At 39.8% G+C, this 19146-nt stretch overlaps 1 protein-coding gene across 1 annotated transcript in view; it reads left to right on the forward strand.

The window, feature by feature from the left end:
• PARG (poly(ADP-ribose) glycohydrolase) overlaps positions 1 to 19146 on the forward strand; it is a 126522-nt gene that overhangs the window by 63914 nt on the left and 43462 nt on the right. The window contains 3 exon segments of the mRNA XM_006165904.3: positions 3089 to 3246; positions 13519 to 13598; positions 17592 to 17652. Coding sequence (XP_006165966.1) covers positions 3089 to 3246; positions 13519 to 13598; positions 17592 to 17652 — 299 coding nt within the window.

Here is a 19146-nt window from a genome sequence, read left to right on the forward strand (position 1 = left end):
TGGATTCTTTATGAGACATTTCCATGATTTCCATTGAACTGTGTGTGGATGAAGAGGAGTTATCCTTTTCGCTTCCGTTTGATTCTTTTTTAAGTTGTCTATTTCTTCTTTCAAATCGTGAAAGGACTTTCTCTTCTCCTGGAGCTTGTTGTTTCTTTTCTCTTGCATCTCAGTTAGTTTGTTCACTACAAAAATTCTGAATTGCTTATCAGACATGTCCATGACTTCCATTGTGTTGTCTATGGGTGTTGTGGAATTGATGTTTTCCCTTGGGAGAGTCATTTTGTTGGTTACCCATATTTTGTGTGCCTCTGCAATTGTTCCTAGTCATCTGGTGATTTATATGTTCTTTCCTAAATTATTCAAGGTATCTCTGACAGTTCAAAGGTGTTCAAGAGTAGAAAATTGGCGATCTCTCTTCTACTCTGCCTCCCTGTTGCTCATCAATACCCTGCACTGTTGTCATTGCTCCTTGGTGACCCAGAGTCCTCCCTGTTTCTAAAGAATAGATGTGTGTCCAACTGAGTTTCTGAGGTTCTCCTCAGGAGCAAAGGAAAGATCGCGCATTGTATGCCATGCGCTATCCAAAGCACCGAAGTCCTAAGAGTTCAAAGGCGAGTGGGGGCAAGTGGGAGGGAATAAGCCTCGGGTCCCGGCCATTAGGGCCTGCAGCTGGTATCTGGCAAGGCCACTGGCTTAAACTGGTCTCCGGATGGGGTGGGGAGGGGTGCAAGTTTGTCTTAAAAGTCCCTAGACACAAACCTGAAGTCCAAAGGTAAGTGGGGGCTGGGGGAGTAGACGAGGCACGGGTTCTGGCCGTTAGGGCCTGAAGCCACAGGCAGTCTTGTGTCTGGCCTCTGGCCTGATTTTTCAAGCTGCCTGGTCCAGAACTCAAGCTGGAGTCAACCACATGGGAGTCTAGCCTTCAGCCACTACACCACCTGGTGGCTCCTAAAAGGTAAATTTTTAATTTATAAAAAGACAATTAAAGGAAATAGATTTGGACATTGGTTCATAATAACTAGCCTCTTATTTTTCTTAGCTGAGTGCTTGATAATATGATTTACATTCTTTCTTTTCTCAAACATGGGGTTTTTGACCTTTCTCCTCACCAAGAATGTAGAAATATTTTTTTAAATTTAAAATTATATTGTTTATTTTGGAGCCAGGCAATGTTATGTTTAGAGTTTACTGAACCTAAAGTATTAAGTTTATTAAGCCTAAAATATTCACCATTAATTTTTAAAATAATTTTTCTAGGCAACTTTGCAAATGGTAGTTAACTCATTTCTCATTAAAACAAGTAGCAGTTTGCTTTAAGCCATTGACAGGCTGTCATCTTTTCCAAACTCCTTGCTGGGCTGTGAATAAGCGAATAGGGTGCCAACTAAGGCCAATGTGAGCTCTCTATTTCCTCTCTCTGAGAAATGGTGATTGCTAAGGCCTGAAGGGACGGAGAGTTTTGGGTACCATGGTGAAAATAGTTTTTTTTCCTTTTATTTGTTTACTTTTGAATTTTTCCAAGTGAAATAGTTAAATTATGAGTTTAACCTTTTTTCCCCCCTAAGAGACTCTTATCCTAGCAACGATGTGTGTGTTTCCTGTTAAACAGTAAAGGTTAATTGTTGTATCATCACCATTTTGATTTGTCTTGCCTTCCTTTCCTCCAGTTCATTTTGAGTTTTGGTTCCTGAAGAACAATCGAGACAGTCTCTCTGAGCATGCTGGTTTATAAAATAGCTTGGCTGTCTAGTTCTTACTGCAAGCGGGAAGGAAAAGCATCTTTGAATCATTGTGTAGGAGCTTTTTTTTTTTTTTTTTAAACTGGTGAAATTTTTATTAAATCTACAGAAGTAAAAACCATATTGTGAGGGATTAGGGCATGGGCTGCCAGGGATTTGGCAATCACGCCACCAAGGGAGCAGGGATGGGGTAACAAAACAAACAGACCCCGGCTGGGCTGACTAGGAGCATTTTAAAATTTAACAATAGTTAAACTGGCAACTGGTCTTTGGTTTTAATAGCATATCTTTAAAAACATAGTTTAGAGGTACCAGCAGTTAGCGTAATGGCCATGTTGCTGGACTCCCATGTAGTCGATTGCAGTTCGAGTCCCGGACCCGGTGGCTTAAATTCACGCCGGGCACATGTACGTGTGTGCCTAAGGTCTCGAGAAGAGAATGGAGGAGAAGGGATTGTGGCGTGGCCATCCCCCCTGGGGGGTGATTTCTCGCTTTCTGTCTGTCTGTCTGGCGAGCGCATGCGCCCTATAGCAAAAACCTCTCAAAAAACAAAAACATAGTTTAGATATTTAAAATAGGATAAAGCCTATTAAACTTGGATTATGCTGACCATAAAAAGTTAGTGAATTTGGGTAGGTTATACCAACCCAAGACATTTTAGACATAAAAGATTTAAAGGAAAGATATCCTGTATGTTCCTTGACTTGGAATGTCTGATTATGTAGAGAATGCCTATTTGCTTGTGCTTGCAGTTATAGTGTTAGATATCTTGATACAACTTATATGTAAGTTGGTGTGATGGTTTGCATATTTTCCATGAATTACTTTGAAAAAATTATATTTGCATTTCATAAGGAAATTGTTAGTGTAAAGTATGGTTCAGAGTAAGAAAGAAAACACTTATTGAATTATTTTCCTGTAGACTAAGAAAAATTGCTCTGTACAACAAATTTCGATATAAGTAAGAAAAAATTAGCATAAACAATCATAGCTAAATTCTAGTGTTGTGTTTTTCTGTTTCATCTTTTGTTTCAATTTTTTATTACTTGGGTAACCTGCTTTTATTTACTTGCTAAAAGCAATGTTATTTCTCAGTAATAAATAATGTTTTCTGTTCTCTTCATTATCATTATTGATTAGAAATCTGCAGTTTGTCAAATAAGTACATTTTCCAATCATCCCTGATAAACAGCCCTAGACTTTAACAGTATTGCTGATATAAGGATTCAGAGTGGCCAGAAATTATTCCTGCCTTAATTTAACAAATGCAATTTGGTGGTTCTGCTTTCGAAATTGCTAAACTAATTATTGCTCTTCTTGTCTGTATTTTTTGTTTCCTCTATCAGCCGATACCACTCCTGAAACAGAAGATGAATCATTCCATCACAATGTCGCAAGAACAGATTGCCAGTCTTTTAGCTAATGCTTTCTTCTGCACATTTCCACGACGAAATGCTAAGATGAAATCGGAGTATTCTAGTTACCCAGATATTAACTTCAATCGGTATGGCTTTAAAGAACACCTCTTTCACAAATACAAAAGGGTGCAAGGAACTAATAACATTTTTTGAGTGATTTGCCATGGACCAAACATTTTATGTACAATTATCTGTGAGTTAAATGATGTTTTTACCCTTTTAACAAGCAAGATAAGTAGAGTTCATAGTGCTTAAAGCGTTTGATTTGAGTCTAGGAGCCAGTTCATCTCAGAATGGAGGTTTCATTTCAGGCCTGTCCTGTTCTTTTTTTTTTTAAAGAGAGGTTTTTGCTATAGGGCACATGCGCTCACCAGAAAGACAGAGAGACAGAAAGCGAGAAATCACCTCCCTGGGGGGGATTGCCGTGTCGCAATCCCTTCTCCTCCATTCTCCTCTTGGGATCTTGGGCACGCATCTACATGTGCCCAGCATGAGTTTAAGCCACTGGGTCCAGGACTCTAGCCATGGTCAACTACGTGGGAGTCCAGCAACATAGCCATCATGCTAACTGCTGGTCCCTCAGGCCTGTCCTGTTTTAATGCCATGTTCTTTTTACCCATTTGTATTGTCTTCCTGTGTATTCTGGATTCTTTGTACCGCTTCAGTTTGATTTTTCACGAGAACATTGTTTACATTAGATTTCTTACATGCTTAGATAATGGGAAGTGAGAATAAAAGTCCTCCATTCTGTAAGGTGTTACAAAGTGGGAGTATAAAGCCATGAAGCCATTTTTTGAGACTTGAAAAATGAACCTGGTAAGATGAGAAGTGACAGGTGACTTTGACTCTGTAGACATGATCCGTTTGTCAGCGTAATGTTTTAAAAGGAAGACAAAGGAATATTCAAATCACTTAGCTAAGTTAATACATCAAGAAAGTATTAATAAAGTTTTAGATTCCAGCTGTTTTCCCAAATGAGAACTCTTATTTGTCCTTCACATAAAGAAAAACTTTGTAAGCCTTCTTCTTGGCGAATGAATATTATTTTATTCCTCTCCCTCCTCAATCCCTTGTCCCCTACCTCTATTCCTTTCTTTACTTGAGAATTACCTTTATGGGATCCTTGAATAGTATGTGAGTTTTCTTCCCTGATGTCAGGGACAGACCTTCAGAAGCTGTTAAAGTATGTGCTTCTCTCTCCCAGTGACTGTGTATCATACTCTCCCTCATTGCCTCTCCTCGCCCATCTCAGGGTGGCTCGGTACAGGGAGTGTGCAGAGGAGTAGGTGTAGTCATGGAGCAAACAGAAGAAACACTGTTTCCCCTACTATTCTTGTCTTCAAAGCAGAATTGTGCACCAACATCACTTATTTATTTTTCTTTTTTGTACAAGTTTTTGCTATAGGATGTATGCACTCGCCAAAAAGACAGGGAGAGACAGAAAGCGAGAAATCACTCCCTGGGGGGGAATGGCCATGCCACAATCCCTCCTCCTCCATTCTCCTCTCGGGATCTTGGGCACGCAGGCACATGCACCCAGCGTAAGTTTAAGGCCCCCGGGTCCGGGACTTGAACTGTAGTTGACTGCATGGGAGTCCAGCGACAGAGCCATTACGCCAACTGCTGGTCCCAACACCATTTATTTTAATTTGACGTCTTAATGTGGTTTCTCTTAATTTTTTTTTTTTTTTGAGAGGTTTTTGCTATAGGGCGCGTGCACTTGCCAGAAAGACAGAGACAGAGAGACAGAAAGTGAGAAATCACCCCCAGCGGGGATGGCCATGCCACAATCCTTTCTCCATTCTCCTCTAGGGATCTTGGGCACGCATGCACACGCGCCCGGAGTGAGTTTAAGCCACTGGGTCCGGGACTCTAGCCGTGGTCGGCTACATGGGAGTCCAGTGACATAGCCATTACGCTAACTACTGGTCCCTTAATTTTTTTTAAAAACAAGTTTAGACTTATAGAAAAGTTGCAAAAATAGTACTAGAGTTCCTGTGTACAACTTACCTGGCTTCACCTTATGTTAAGTTCTTATATAACCATAGTAAAATTTATAAAACCAGGAAGTTAACTCTATTAACTGAAATACAGACCTTGTCTGCGTACTGCCGGTTTTTCTACTATCTTTGTTCTAGGATCCTACCCAGCTTTACACATTAAATGCAATTATTTACTTGGTCTTCTTCAAGCTACTTAGTTTGGAAGCAATCTTTTTTTTATGATTTTGACAGTTTTGAAGACTAGTTATCAGTTATCATATGAATGTTCTCAATCTGGGCTTGGCTGATTTTTCTTTGTACAGTCGAATAAGGTAATGCATTTTTGGCAGCAGCACCACAGTAGTCATCTTGTGTCCTGCTCAGTGTGTCACATTCGTGTGTTCATGATACATCTCATTACTGTTGGTCATTTGGCTCAGGTGGTGTCTGACTTTTTTCAAGTGAAGAGATTAGTAGCAGAGTGCTAAGACAGTAACTAAGACCCTCTTTCTCAGTCTGTTTTTTCCTTTTCAAACTGTATCTTATTCTGAGGAATTAAGAGGTGTTTCCTTTTTAAGTCACATACAATTAATCATAATTTTTATCTTTGATTTTGCTAATATTTGGGATAGGATTGATAAGAAAGAGTATCTATGATTGCACTTATGTAAAGAAATGGTATGTTAAGTAGTTTTTTGCTTATTAGACAAAATATCAAAGAATTTTCTCTTCTTCAGAAATAGACTCACTAGTAGTTATGGGTTATTAATCTGTTGCAGTTTTTTTTGTTGTTCATTTTGTTTGTTTGTTTGTTTGTTGTTTTCTTCCATGAGAGAGAGACAGAAAAACAGGCTTTCCCAGCAGGGTCTTCCCATTACAGTGTACTCCAGGCCCTTGCAGTCCTGGATCATGGGAACGCCTCTTCTTAGCTATGTTAGCCAAGACCACAGGTGTATAACCTCCTGCCTGGCCTACCTCTGTTGGTCCAGCATCTGAACCCAAGCCTCCCATTGGCCCCAGCCTCACACAGCCCTGCCACTAGTGCTACTGCACCTAGACCAGCAAGCATAGGTTTTGACAAGAAGTGAAATACTGTGTATAGAATGTGATCTCAATTATGTTAAAATGTTTGTATCCATGCGTATAGGTATATGAGCATAGAAAATTGACATAAACATGAATCAAAATAAAATTACCATTGAATGGTAAGATAAGCATATCACATTTAACACTTACCTCATCCTTTCTGTTTTGCAAATCGTTTATAATGAGCATATATTATTAGGTTGTTGGAAAAATTATGATGTATTTTTCTGTTTTTCTATGCAAAAAAAATGCAACATGACTTTCCAGACAACCCAGTACTTTCTATTCAGAAGAAAAATAGTTACTTAATTGGAGATACATACAAGTCAGTCATCAGAAATCGAGCAGAATATAATTAAGAGTGGATGGTTTATGTGATGTCATCTTTGAGGGTGAACTCTCTTAGATTTGGGGGGGGGGGGCTGTACAAAAACTAGTGTGAGTAGCTGTCTGTTCCTAGTCATACCTCTATAGACACATTTTCACTGCCTCTATTTCCCCTTGAGGTTTCTATTCCGTATGTGTATTAAATAAAATCTAGAGTCTGCTGATGGCAGGAGCCTGCAGTGCTCATAGCTTTCTTTTCTCCACAGTAAAAGCACACGGCGGGGGGAGGGGTAGATGATGGGCAGAAGTCAAGAAGTTTTTGGAAGACTTGGCTTTGGTAAATGCCAGTTTCCCATCACCAATTACTAGGATTTATGTTAATTTAATGCATGTTTAATTTAAAATATCTTTTTAGCTAAGTATCTGACATTAGAACTCTGGGGCATCTTAGCAATGGCATGTGTATCTTTTTCATTGTGCATGGTCATTTATCCTGAATGCTGAGTCTCTAAGTGTCAGCATGCTAGGCTTGATGGGGAATAAGAGTAGGTCTTCTTTCTTTCTTTCTTTCTTTCTTTCTTGCTTTCTTGCTTTTCTTTTTTTTTTTTTTTTTAAGAGATTTTTGCTATAAGGCATGTGTGCTTGCCAGAGGGACAGAAAGTGAGAAATCACCCCTCAGGAGGCTAGCCATGCCACAATCTCCTCCATTCCCCTTTTGCAATTTTGGGCATGCATCCACATGAGCCCGGAGTGAGTATTAATCCACTGGATCTAGGACTCAAACCATGGTCTACTATGTGGGAGTCCAGCAATATAACCATTATGCTATCTGCTAGTCCCAGCCATTTTTCTTAATGAAAGGACTGTGGATTAGAACAGTGCAAATGCTTTATGTAAATGTTTTTTTTTTCTTTTTTTAGGTATTATGTAATGCTTTATTTTATAGCCCACATCCCTTGCTTACTTAGCATTATCTGAAATTATTTTATGTGACAATATCTCTTAACAGTAGCTGATATTTATTTAGCACTTACCATTTGTTAATCACTGCTAAATTATTGTTTTTATCTTTTTTTTAATTTCCAAGGAGAATATTCACTGGGAAATAAAACAAAAGAGAGCGAGTGAGAGAGAAAGAGAAAGCACTCCCCAGTGAGGCATGGGCACACCAGAATCCTTTTTCCTCCATTTCTGGGTCTCATCAGGATCTGGGACTTGCATGCACAGGGGGCCCAGATTTAGACGATGGTTGGTCATATGGGACCTCTCTTCCAGTGTAGAGAGGGGTCGTTATGGCCCAGTTGATGTGCATTTTCCCATGCACATGTCTGACCCTAAATTACTTTTTACTTGATTCTCTTATCACCTTATGAATTAACGTGTGGTGTTATTCTCGTTTCCAGGTAAGGAGATGGAGGTTTAGAGAGGATAGTTTCTTCTCCAAGTTAACACAGTTATAACATGGGAGAACTGAAACTCAAACTTTACGATATAGTCTGCTTCTATACTTCTTACCTCATAGCTAGTAAGAAATTAGAACTATGCTTAGAAATAATTATTATAAATGAAATAATTAATTTTAAATTAACCAAAGCCATTTCTACTAGGGCCAGAGTAACCATGAGCACTTTAACTTGTAGTAAATAGATTTTTCACTAAGTAAAAGTTTACAAAAGCATGATGAAGATTTGAAGCCAGTCTTCCTGGCTGATGGATATTCTTTTGAATATCAAAACATCAAAAATGAATGAAGGCAGATAAGCCTGTGGTACTGTCCGCAGCTGTTTTCGGGAACCTTCAGCAGTCAGGGTGTGTGCGCTGCTCTCACTGTGAGGTGGTGGGTGCGTCCCTGAATGGGACTGACAATAGCAATGCGTGGACGGCCCTCAGTGCTGCCTGTGGGCCGCTCACGTTGATTCCCTCTGTGGAATTTTCTAGGGAGCGGAGAATATGAATAAGGTCCAGGAAGAGTAAATGGCTTGTCAGGAGAACTAGGGCTTGAACAGTCTTCTGTTCCAACTCAGCGTGCTTTCATTGTGTCTCACTGCCTCTCAGGGTAAAATGCTCTGAGAACTGTACAGAAATGGAAAACAACTGAAGGTTCCCCCTTTCATGTGGCTTCCGAGAGGCCAAGATCAATCAGATGAGCCATTTGGTAAGCTGATTATGCAGCATTTTGTTGTCCTGTTTTCTTTTTTGGACAGTTTCTATTTATGATTATAGTTTCAGGCGGTTGAGAGGGCAGTGTGTGTGTATTTAATCTTGAAAGAGATATGGCTAGCTAGTTGATTGAATAAAAAAATGGTGAGAGTATGTGGCTGACGTCAATAAATTGAATAAGTCTTCCTTTTTTATTTATTATTGTGTTCTTCCAGCCCTGCTTAGTTATGTTAAATACCCCTGACCTTTTCCCCTGCTTGCCTTTCAGGGCCTAAACATTCATATAAAGACTTCCAATGTGATTAGCATTGATGCCTCTGAGATTACATGGAAACTAGATGGTCAGAGATAAATTGTGGGTCTCCGCCGTGGTCAGCCCAGGAGGCTTTTACATCTGCCTCTTCCCTGGATTGAAAATGCTGCTGGGGCCATATGGCAGAGTGCCTCGTGGGAGAGCCAGGGACGACTTCTGGCTGGGTTCCGCATCATCACTTGCTGCTTTTTAAAAGTGAAGGCTATAGTGCTTTCAGCTTGATTTACTATATACTAATGGGAGTAATCTTTAACTTGAAATGGCGTGGGGAGGGGGTGTGTATCTAGAATCCAGTTCCTGTATTGTTACCAATATTACACTGAGGGAGAGATTTTTATTAAACTATGTTTCTCTTTATAAGTATACATAGAAAAAAAAAAAAAAACACAACAAAAAAAAACACCACCAGCTAATGAATATCTGGCCCTTGGTTGACTTCTTCTCTTAAAAATACAAACAGTTTTATTTAGAACAAAGTGATGTTGCCTGACTGGCTTTTTTTGTTTTACTTTCTTTAATAATATGTAATATTCATACAATTAAAATGCCACAATGTCTTCCCTACGTACAGAGGGGTCGTTATGGCCCAGTTGATGTGCGTATTTCCATGCACATGACTGACTCAAAATATTCATTTATGTGTACATACCCAGGACTTGAAAAACATAAATAAAAAAAAAGCCATTGGGTAGTTTAAAAATGGGATAATGCTTGATTATTTTGAGAAGGTCTCACTCATAGAGTCTCTGTCTCCGTCCATGTGTTAATACTCTCCCTGCCCCAACCCCAGTCCTGCTGGACTCTTTTTCCGCTCTCTATCTTTCCGCTGACCCCTTCATGCTTCCTTTCTGGGACTCCATCCTCTCTCCCTTTGTTCTGTCCCTTCCCACCAAAAGCTGTCCCTCAGGTTGTACATCCCTCTCATGACGCCTTTCCTTGGTGCTGTGTGTTGTCTCCACGTACTTCCATTCCAGGGGAGCGCGTTTTATTTGAGTGGCTATGCGTAGGACTTTACATTTTACAACAGCCAGGTCTGAGGATTGTCGCAAGGGCTTTACACCTGCTTCATTTCCCCATCTCCACTGACTTTATTGCCCACCCCCTCCCTCCGCCCCCTCCCACTTCTCTGCTCCGTCAGGAGGGTGGGAAAGCCTGTTTGGTTACACAGGGATTTGGGATTAGCCTTTGAACAAGGAATAAACAGAACACACTGAGATTCTTCTTGATTCGTACCTTTAAGTTTGGGCCTGCAAGATAAACGCTGGTGCTCATTTGCAGTAGGTGATAATAACAGCCGTATAATCTTTCAGGAAGTCCATATCGCTGGGGTAATAAATCTGCTGTCCCAAGAGATTCCTGAGGTTAATAATTTGTCATCATGGTTATGAAATATGTGAACTTTTATGTGATTTTACAAACAGCTGACCACATATAGAAGCTTGGGATACTTCTTCTTTTTATGTTTTAGAGAATTACTTCTTAAAGGCAATAGCCATTTTCTCCTCAGTCTGCAATAGTTCTATTAAAGAGGAACTTTTTCCCCTTCATTATTCTGCAACCCAATATATAGATATCAGTTCATCTCTAGAACAAGGTGGTGGCTGCTTTTATATTCATACTGCTTCTCGCTACTGAGTAGTAATGAAGCCTTAGGTGTTCGTTTGGTAAATGATATTTATTGATATAGGATGTTTAATTAAACTTCCAAGTGGTCTCATCACTTCCGCTATCATTTTGACTTAAGCAGATTCTGTTCTGGGTAGCACATGGTAGAAGCCGGGCTGAAGTCGGCACTCTCAGAGAGCCTTTCTTTCATTTGGCAGCTGAGTTTTAAAAGCATATTAAATATTTTAAAAGATAAGTTCTTTTAAGCTAGTAATTTATCACTCAGGCATGCTTGAACTATTTTTAAAGATGGAATAGATTTTAAGTTAGGCCAAAATACTGCCTGAGGCCCAGCCTCGATGCTGAAGACCATGATGGAAGCAGTGGTATACTGAATTGCAGTGCAGGAAGCCACACGGTTACCTATGGGTTTGGACTCCTGGCCATGTCGACCTGAAGCACAATGGGCACGTGTCAAGAACCCGGCAGGCTGGGAACCAGCAGTTAGCGTAATGGCTATGTCGCTGGACTCCCATGTAGTCGACCGCGGTTCGTGTCCCGGACCCCGTGGCTTAAAACTCACGGCGGGCGCGTGTGCGTGCGTGCCCAAGATCCCGAGAGGAGAATGGAGGAGAAGGGATTGCGGCGTGGCCATCCCCCTTGGGGGGTGATTTCTCGCTTTCTGTCTCTATGTCTCTCTCTGTCTGTCTGGCGAGCGCACGCGCCCTACAGTGAAAATCTCTCCAAAAAAAAAAAAAGAACCCGGCAGGCTGAAGGGAAAGGGACCCCAGTGAAGCCAGGCTCTCCCAGTGCCTGTCTTTCTTTTCCTTTCTCTCTTCCTCCCTCCCTTTCTCCCGCTCTCAATCACATGCATGTGTTCCCTGTTTTATAGGTTTTTGCCAGAGGATGCATCTGCTTGCTGGAGGGAGACAGAGAGTGAGAAATCACCCCCTGGAGGCATGGCCATGCTGCAGTCCCTTCTCCTTCATTCTCCTCCCAGGGTTTTAGGCATGGGTCTGGTGTGATTTTCAAGCCACCTGATTCAATGACCCACAGGCAGCCATGTGGGAGTCCAGTGCCTTAACCTCCACTCCACCTTCTGGCCCCTAAGATAAATAAAATTTAAAATGCTATATAGCACTAGTATTCTTTTTAGAGAATAAATATTCATGTAAGTCTTTTTTTTTTTAGAGGTTTTTGCTATAGGGCGCATGTGCTCGCCAGAAAGAGAGAGAGGGACAGAGAGATAGAAAGCGGGAAATTACCCCCCAGAGTGGATGGCCACGCCGCAATCCCTTTTCTTCCATTCTCCTCTTGGGATCTTGGGCACGCATGCACATGCGCCTGACCTGAATTTAAGCCACCGGGTCCGGGATTCAAACCACGGTCGGCTACATGGGAGTTCAGTGACAGAGCCATTATGCTAAATGCTGGTCCCGTGAGTCATTTTTTCAATGAGTTGATCCCGAATATAGATTTCAGGTCATCAAAACTAGGTCCATTGAAATCTGCATTTCCTGCCATCTTCTAATGCATTTCGGTCACTCAATAGGGTTTTGTTTTTGTTTTTATACAGAATTAACTTTCCTCTCTCTGCATAGTTACATAAACTTGCTTTTCTAATCATGAAAAATGTTACCCATTTCAGCACTTATTAAAGTGGACTATTACTTGAAGGGTTTCTGGTTTTAAAGTCAGAGTACATGACTAGAGGCAGATGAATAATACCCCATCATTATAGCCACCAAATCTCTCTGTAATTTGTAAATGCCTTTAGAAAGCTAGGTCGTAGGCCCAAAAGCTTGCTTTGTGTTAGAAATCTTTTAGTGAACTACTTACTCTGGTCAAATGATTCCAAGGCCCTGCTTTTCTTTCCTCAGGACAAATTGAATTATACGTTACCAATAACAATGCAATGTCATTTCAAAGAAAACCAAATTAAGTAGTGCAAGTCTAGGTTGCTAAAAACTAAATGACATAGGCTAGACATTATTTTGGTTGCCATGCAAGATGTCTGAGCTCAGACTCCCATAAAGAAATACTGCAGACGGGTTAGAGCTTGAATGGGGGAGGTTTATTTTACATAGTCCAGAGCCTAGAAGTCCCAGATTAAGGTGTTGGCCAACTTGGTTCCCGATAAGACTCTGCTTGGTGCGTAGATGGCTTTGTGTGTGTTCACGTGGCAGAGCGAGAGTTCTGGCATCTCTTCTTCTGGTTAAGGACACCAATCTTGTGTGTCCTTACCTAACATTTATGACCTCACTTAACCTTTACCACCTTCTCTCAGAGTCTTCTCCAAATACAGCCACATTTGGGGATTAGGACTTCAACATACACATTTGGGAGGGCAGAAACATTCAGTCCATTACGAGGTCTGTTTATTTAATTACCAAGGACTACTTAGTCCCTGATAACTTGTCACACTTGCCTGTCCCCCCAGATCCTGCACTGATTCTCCTCTCCCATCACACTGAGATGTAGATTTTGTTCAAGATACCATTTATGTTCAGTTGTTTAACTGTCTAGGAATATTCTGAATCTTAAATGGTATTTGCCATTGGAAAATAGCACTGTGTATTAACTGACTGACCCTAATTGACTTCGAGACCAGATGGTGCCTTCTCCCTGGAGGAAGATGAATTAGAAGTGTGGTAGAGAGTGCCATCTGACTTGAACGGTTTTGAAGAAGTCTGGCTCTGGTTGGTTTTAGTCCTCTTTCTCTAGGTGCTTTTTGAATCCAAACCAATTTTCCTATTCTCTACCCCTAGAATTGTCTTCTGGAAGAATTCTTTTTACTAATTGGTAGGAACGTAGACTTAGTATTTTATGAATCATTAAGGCATTTTAAATCATCCTCTACCCTCTTTTATTTATTTATTTTTCAGGTTGTTTGAGGGACGTTCATCAAGGAAACCAGAGAAGCTTAAGACACTCTTTTGCTACTTCAGAAGAGTCACAGAGAGAAGTAAATACCTTTCATTCTTTCTGTAATTTTTCATGCTGATGGAAGCCGTTCACGTCAAGTGGCATGTGAGAAACATTGAGTGTTTAAAGTACACCTTCTGCCAGCCGTGGCATCTGGTGAAGGTTGCTGGATCCCATGTGGTCAACTGTGTGATTCGAGTCCTGACCCAGCACCCTGAGAAGCATATTGGATGTGTGTGCATACATGCCCAAAATCCAAAAGGAGGAGAGATGGAGAAGGGTTTATGGCCTGGCCATCTCCATGGGGAGCTGTTTCCTTGCTTTCCCTCTCTCTCTCTAGCAGTCAGATATGTTCTCTGGTCAAAAAAAAAAAAGGTATACCTTCCTGTCCAAACCACATTGAAACAGCAGTAATTCAGTATTCTAGTCTAGATTCTATGTGTATTTTGTGTATATCTATACTTATGTGCTATGAGTGTGTATGTTTATTTTATATACTCTGGAATCAGTCCCAAAATAACTCTGAAATCTGTAATATACATCAAAGGATTTTCATGAATAAAAACAGTAAATTAATACTTTTAAAAGAAGATATATTGACCAGAGCATACATTTGGGATGTTCTTTATTTAAAAGATTAACTTTTTTTTTTGTATAGGCCAACGAATGTATGATTTTCCTTCCCATTCCTGTCTTTCGTGCCCACTCAGCCCCTTTGTTATTTTTTATAGAACGGTGTTGCACTCATTGTCTATGTGCCCGTTGTCCTCTGCTGGGCCTTAACTATTTTGCTTCCCTAAAACCTAGTGGTAGCCCCTGGCGCAGTATTAGCAAACATGGAACAAATGCACCGAGTGACTAGCCGATAATAGGTTGGTATTGCCACCACACTAGTCTCAAGAGTAAATGACCATGGTCAAGTTTCCTAACACTCATAGGCTTTAGTTATTTTGTCTGTGAAATAAAATATGATAATTACTTCATGGTGCAGTTGAAGATATAAAACATAAACATACATTTTTAAAGTATTTATTTCTTACTATTTTAAAATTTGATCAGAGAGCGAGAAAAAGTGAGAAAGTAAGCTACCAGGTTCGGGATTTAAACTGCAGTTGGCCATGTAGGAGTTCAGCACCTTAACCGCCATGCCAACATATATACATGTTTATAAGTGTTAGTTTAGTTGTGATTAGTGGGTAGCTGTTTCCTACAGGTTGATTATAAAGGAAACCTGAATACCTCAAAAGTTTCCTTGTGCTGATTAGATCAGGAGTGAAATGAGTTCCTTTCTGTTCTGGTCGTCCAGCTTGTGGGATTGTCTTAAAACATGTCTTTCTTTGAATCATTTTAGTGTTATTTTTTTTCCTGATATCCTTCTTTTTAACCTTCTTGTATAACAATGTACTCTGGCATTTCTTCCTCTTGAACGTATTGCTATTAGGAATTGTTCAACTATTTAGAAAGAAATCAATTGTTAAGATTTTGGTATTTAGGGGGAGGGTGTATTGTTTTTTTGATAGAGGATTATTTCTCTCTGACCTAATTGAATTTCAATTTTGTGCCCTGTACTGAATGAATTACTTTTTTGTTTGTTTTTTTTGAGAGGTCCTCGCTATAGGGCGCGTGCACTCACCAGACAGACAGAGCGAGACATAGAGACAGAAAGCAAGAAATCACCCCCCAGAGGCGATGGTCACGCCGCAGTCTCTTCTCCTCCATTCTCCTCTCGGGATCTTGGGCACGCACGCACACGCATCCAGCTTGAGTTCTAAGCCACCAGGTCCAGGACGCGAACCGCAGTCGACTACGTGGGAGTCCAGCGACATAGCCATTATGCTAACTGCTGGTTCCCCTGAATGAATTACTAAGGCAAATGCAGTGAGCTTATGGTCAAATTTTAGAAAGATGGCTACCTTTTTTGACTCTTCTAAATCTGCATAGGATTATAATAACTAATTCAGAGTTTACTTTTCTGTCTTAAGGATCAAATCATATATGTCTTCTATGAAAGTTAACTTGCCTTTCTAAGTTTTAGGATTTCAGACTTTGAAGAAAAAGCTTAAAGTTTGTTTTTTTTTTTTACCATCAAAAGTATTGGAAATTAGATTAAAGAAATAAAATGTAATTAGACCTTTTATTTTCTGGCTTTTTCACTATACGTGGTGTTTTGGTTCTTTGTCAAAATATAGTGAAACATTGTTTGAGGTTTTTAGGATGTGAAGGTGATGGCTTAAGGAAGAAATGCCAAGGCAAATAAAAGATTTCCAGTTTAATGATTAGTTATACAAGCGTTTTGAAGTCTACCGAATAGAGATTTCAGAAACTTATTTAAAACATCATACTTTTTTAAATTTAAGACATCATGAATGATAGGGTTCTGTTACATTATCTCTGAGAAGGAAAAGACACTTCTCTTTCTTTGTCAGTGTGTTTATGAATTTCTCCATGTCTTAGTTTATGTGAAAGATATTTAATTTTCTTACTTTTCTGGCCATGTTCCTGATGACAAGGTAGATACTAGTTTCTTGTAATAGAACTGCTGCTTTAGCGTTTCAGTTGTTTGCTGCTCTCTTACTATGAGTTTTAAATATGCTATCCATTTGTCTTACATCTATAAAGATTTTGTTTTTAATTTATTTTATACATTCAATCACCGTACATCACAATAGCTTATAACATGAATTTTCCCAGCATAAATACACTTCATACCAGTTCAGTTAAAGATATATAAAGTATATTTTAAGACCCATGTTAACAAAAAAATTCTGTTTTCTATTTAACAATATTCTGTATGGTTTTTGGGTTGTTACTGCTTGTGACTGAAAGCAAAGAATCATGGACTGTGGGTAGGAGAGAAGTCATTGCCATGCTTCCATTGGGCTCTACACTGTCATCACTAATAGTTCCTGACATCTCTCTCTGCTTAAGAGCTTTTTCCTCCTTTTTTTAACAGAAGAAAACAGAAATGGCATAGCCTTTTTAGTTCTTTGATTTGAGTCAGACAAATTACTTCTGGTTAGCTGATTTATTTGTTGCTTTTGCGAGTAGCTTTAAAAAAAGAAAAAAAACTAACCAAAAAAGGGTCTTATACTCTAAAATTACCAACTGCAATAGTAGTATTTCATTTTGATCCTCTCAAATCTACCTCTCCTTGAAAAAAAATGATGTCATCTTTCTTCTCTAAACTCTTAGAACACAGTAATTCCTCATCCGTCTAAGCTGCCTACTTATAATTGAGCAGTCGCATGTCCTCTGAGCTGGGATTTAGCTGTGCTGACTCCAGAGGACATGGCCACAATTTCCTTTTTTAATCTCAAGACATTTTACTGTACCATAAAGCACATAAATCTCTATCTATTCACAGGACTTTGGATATAGATTTAAAGCTTTGCTTTGAAAAGGAAGCAACAAAGTGGAATTCAGTTTTTTTCTTTATTGTATAAGCTATGCCAATTATGCATCTTTTAAAATGCTTTTCTAAGAAAATATATTCAAAGACCATAGAGGGCATAGCAGTTGTGTCAGTGGACACGTGGTTGACCACAGCTTGAGTCCTGGGCCCAGTGGCTTCAAAATCATGCCAGGTGCACGTGCATTTGCGTGCCTGCCCAAGATCTGGGAGGAGAAGGGATTGTGATGTTGCCACCCCCTATGAGAGGTGGTTTCTCACTTTCCCTCTCACTGTCTCTGTCTCTGTCTCTTTCCAGCCAGCTCCACACACACTGAGGCAACTACCTCTCCCCCCCAAAAAAGTGTATTTGGTTTTAAATAGTTCAAAAAAGTACTAGCATTCAAATCTTGCCATTGTGCTATTTGAGTAGTTTTGTTTACTGGGTATATATTATTTAATTGGAGGTCTTAACATAGGATAACATTATTTTAAATGAATATTGTTGTGTTCTAATACTAAGCTTGGTATTTCCTGATTAGTTCTTTAGTCAATGTTAGACCCATTCTTTTACAGAAAATATATATAACATCTTTTCAAAATTGAGGCTTACGTTGAGCGTGTTTTCTATTATTGCTTTTGTAGAACCTACTGGGTTGGTGACATTTACAAGGCAGAGTCTTGAAGATTTTCCAGATTGGGAAAGGTAATAATCATAAAAGTAATCTGAGCTCCTTAGGATTCGAAGAACTGTTTTCTCATGAGAGGACTCTATTTTACGGCCCCTGGAAAGATGGTTTCCTGACATTTAATTATCCTCACAATTTCTATCAAAGCTGCAACCCTTCGACTCTACCATTTTGCTTTGGTTTGTCTTCTGAAACAAAGTCCTGTTTAGAGTTAAGAAGTTTGTCTATGAAGACATTAAATTAAATGGAACATTAATGCCTAAATGTTCCTCCTTAACCCCTTTTTTGGTTAGTTTTTATATATTTCAACTTTTCTTTCTAGAGGATAAGACTAGGAAAAGTTTTTTTTTTTTTTTACTATTAAGCTAAAATGTAAACAGTACTTGTTCAAAATATGTTTGAGTGACAAGAATTGTAAAGTTTGGATACCCACATGTCTTATTGTCCGATTTTGCTGAAAATACTGAGGGCAATAACAACCTGAGTTCTTCCAGCTTTGTAAGATCGCAGTGCCCTGAAGTGGGTGACACATTTCCTGGTCTTGTGCGCTTTTCCCATGAACTCAAAGTGTGGAGGAACTGTCTCCGTGTGAGGTCTTGTTCAAACCTGCTCATATTAAGTGCATATTTGGGGTGCACGTTCATGTTAACCATGCTGTTGTTTTCACTTTCTAGTAATTGTTACCGTAGTTTGCAATAGTTTTGTTTGGAATTAGTGATGAAGGGGAATCACTCTCTTAAGGGAATTTAACTGGAGGAAGCATGTCTGTTTAGGGGACTTCCCTGTGGTGTTTTCATCCATTAGAAACGTTTGTTTGTGAGGTGAAAGGAAAATTAACTTACTTCACAAGGCTTAGTGCATGGTGGAGATGATTATTCATGGAATTGGATGAAAAATCTTGGTATGTTAGAGATGAAAAGGACTCAGGAAGTCATCCGGCCTAGCTGCCTCCTAAAACTGCCAGCCAGCGCAGTGATACCATCAGATGGAGGGAAACTGCTCCGCCCTTGAGATCGCAAATCGCTTTTCACCTCAGTCTCTTCCATTTGGGGCTGCTCACACACTTTCATTCTTTAAAAATGTCTTTCTCTAATAACCCTCTCCCCATTCCTGGTTCTTCCTCCTAGAGCTACAAAAAATTAATTTCTGATTTTCTTTAACATTCCACTCTCCTTCCTCTTTTCGAAATGCTTTTTTGGACCTACTCCCACCTCTGTGCACACAAGTTCATACTAAACTTACTCCTTCACGGATCCTAAACCTGCTGTGGGCACACCCCCGTTCATTGTCTCTCATGAAATCCGGCACCGAGAACTAAGAGCCGTATTCCACCGTGTCAGCTAGCCAGACCAGAGTACAGAAGGTTGTTCTCGCTCTCCTGCCGGTCTCTGAGAGGACGACAGGTGTCTTGCCCGTGTCACTTTGGTGTCGATTTTGTAGATCATTTCTGGGCCTATTTTTCATTCACCCCAGGATCTCTACTTCGTGTCTGACGTTCATGTAGCAGGAAT

Source organism: Tupaia chinensis, unplaced genomic scaffold, assembly GCF_000334495.1.
Source record: "Tupaia chinensis unplaced genomic scaffold, TupChi_1.0 Scaffold144071_2, whole genome shotgun sequence".
NCBI classification, from domain to species: Eukaryota; Metazoa; Chordata; class Mammalia; order Scandentia; family Tupaiidae; genus Tupaia; species Tupaia belangeri.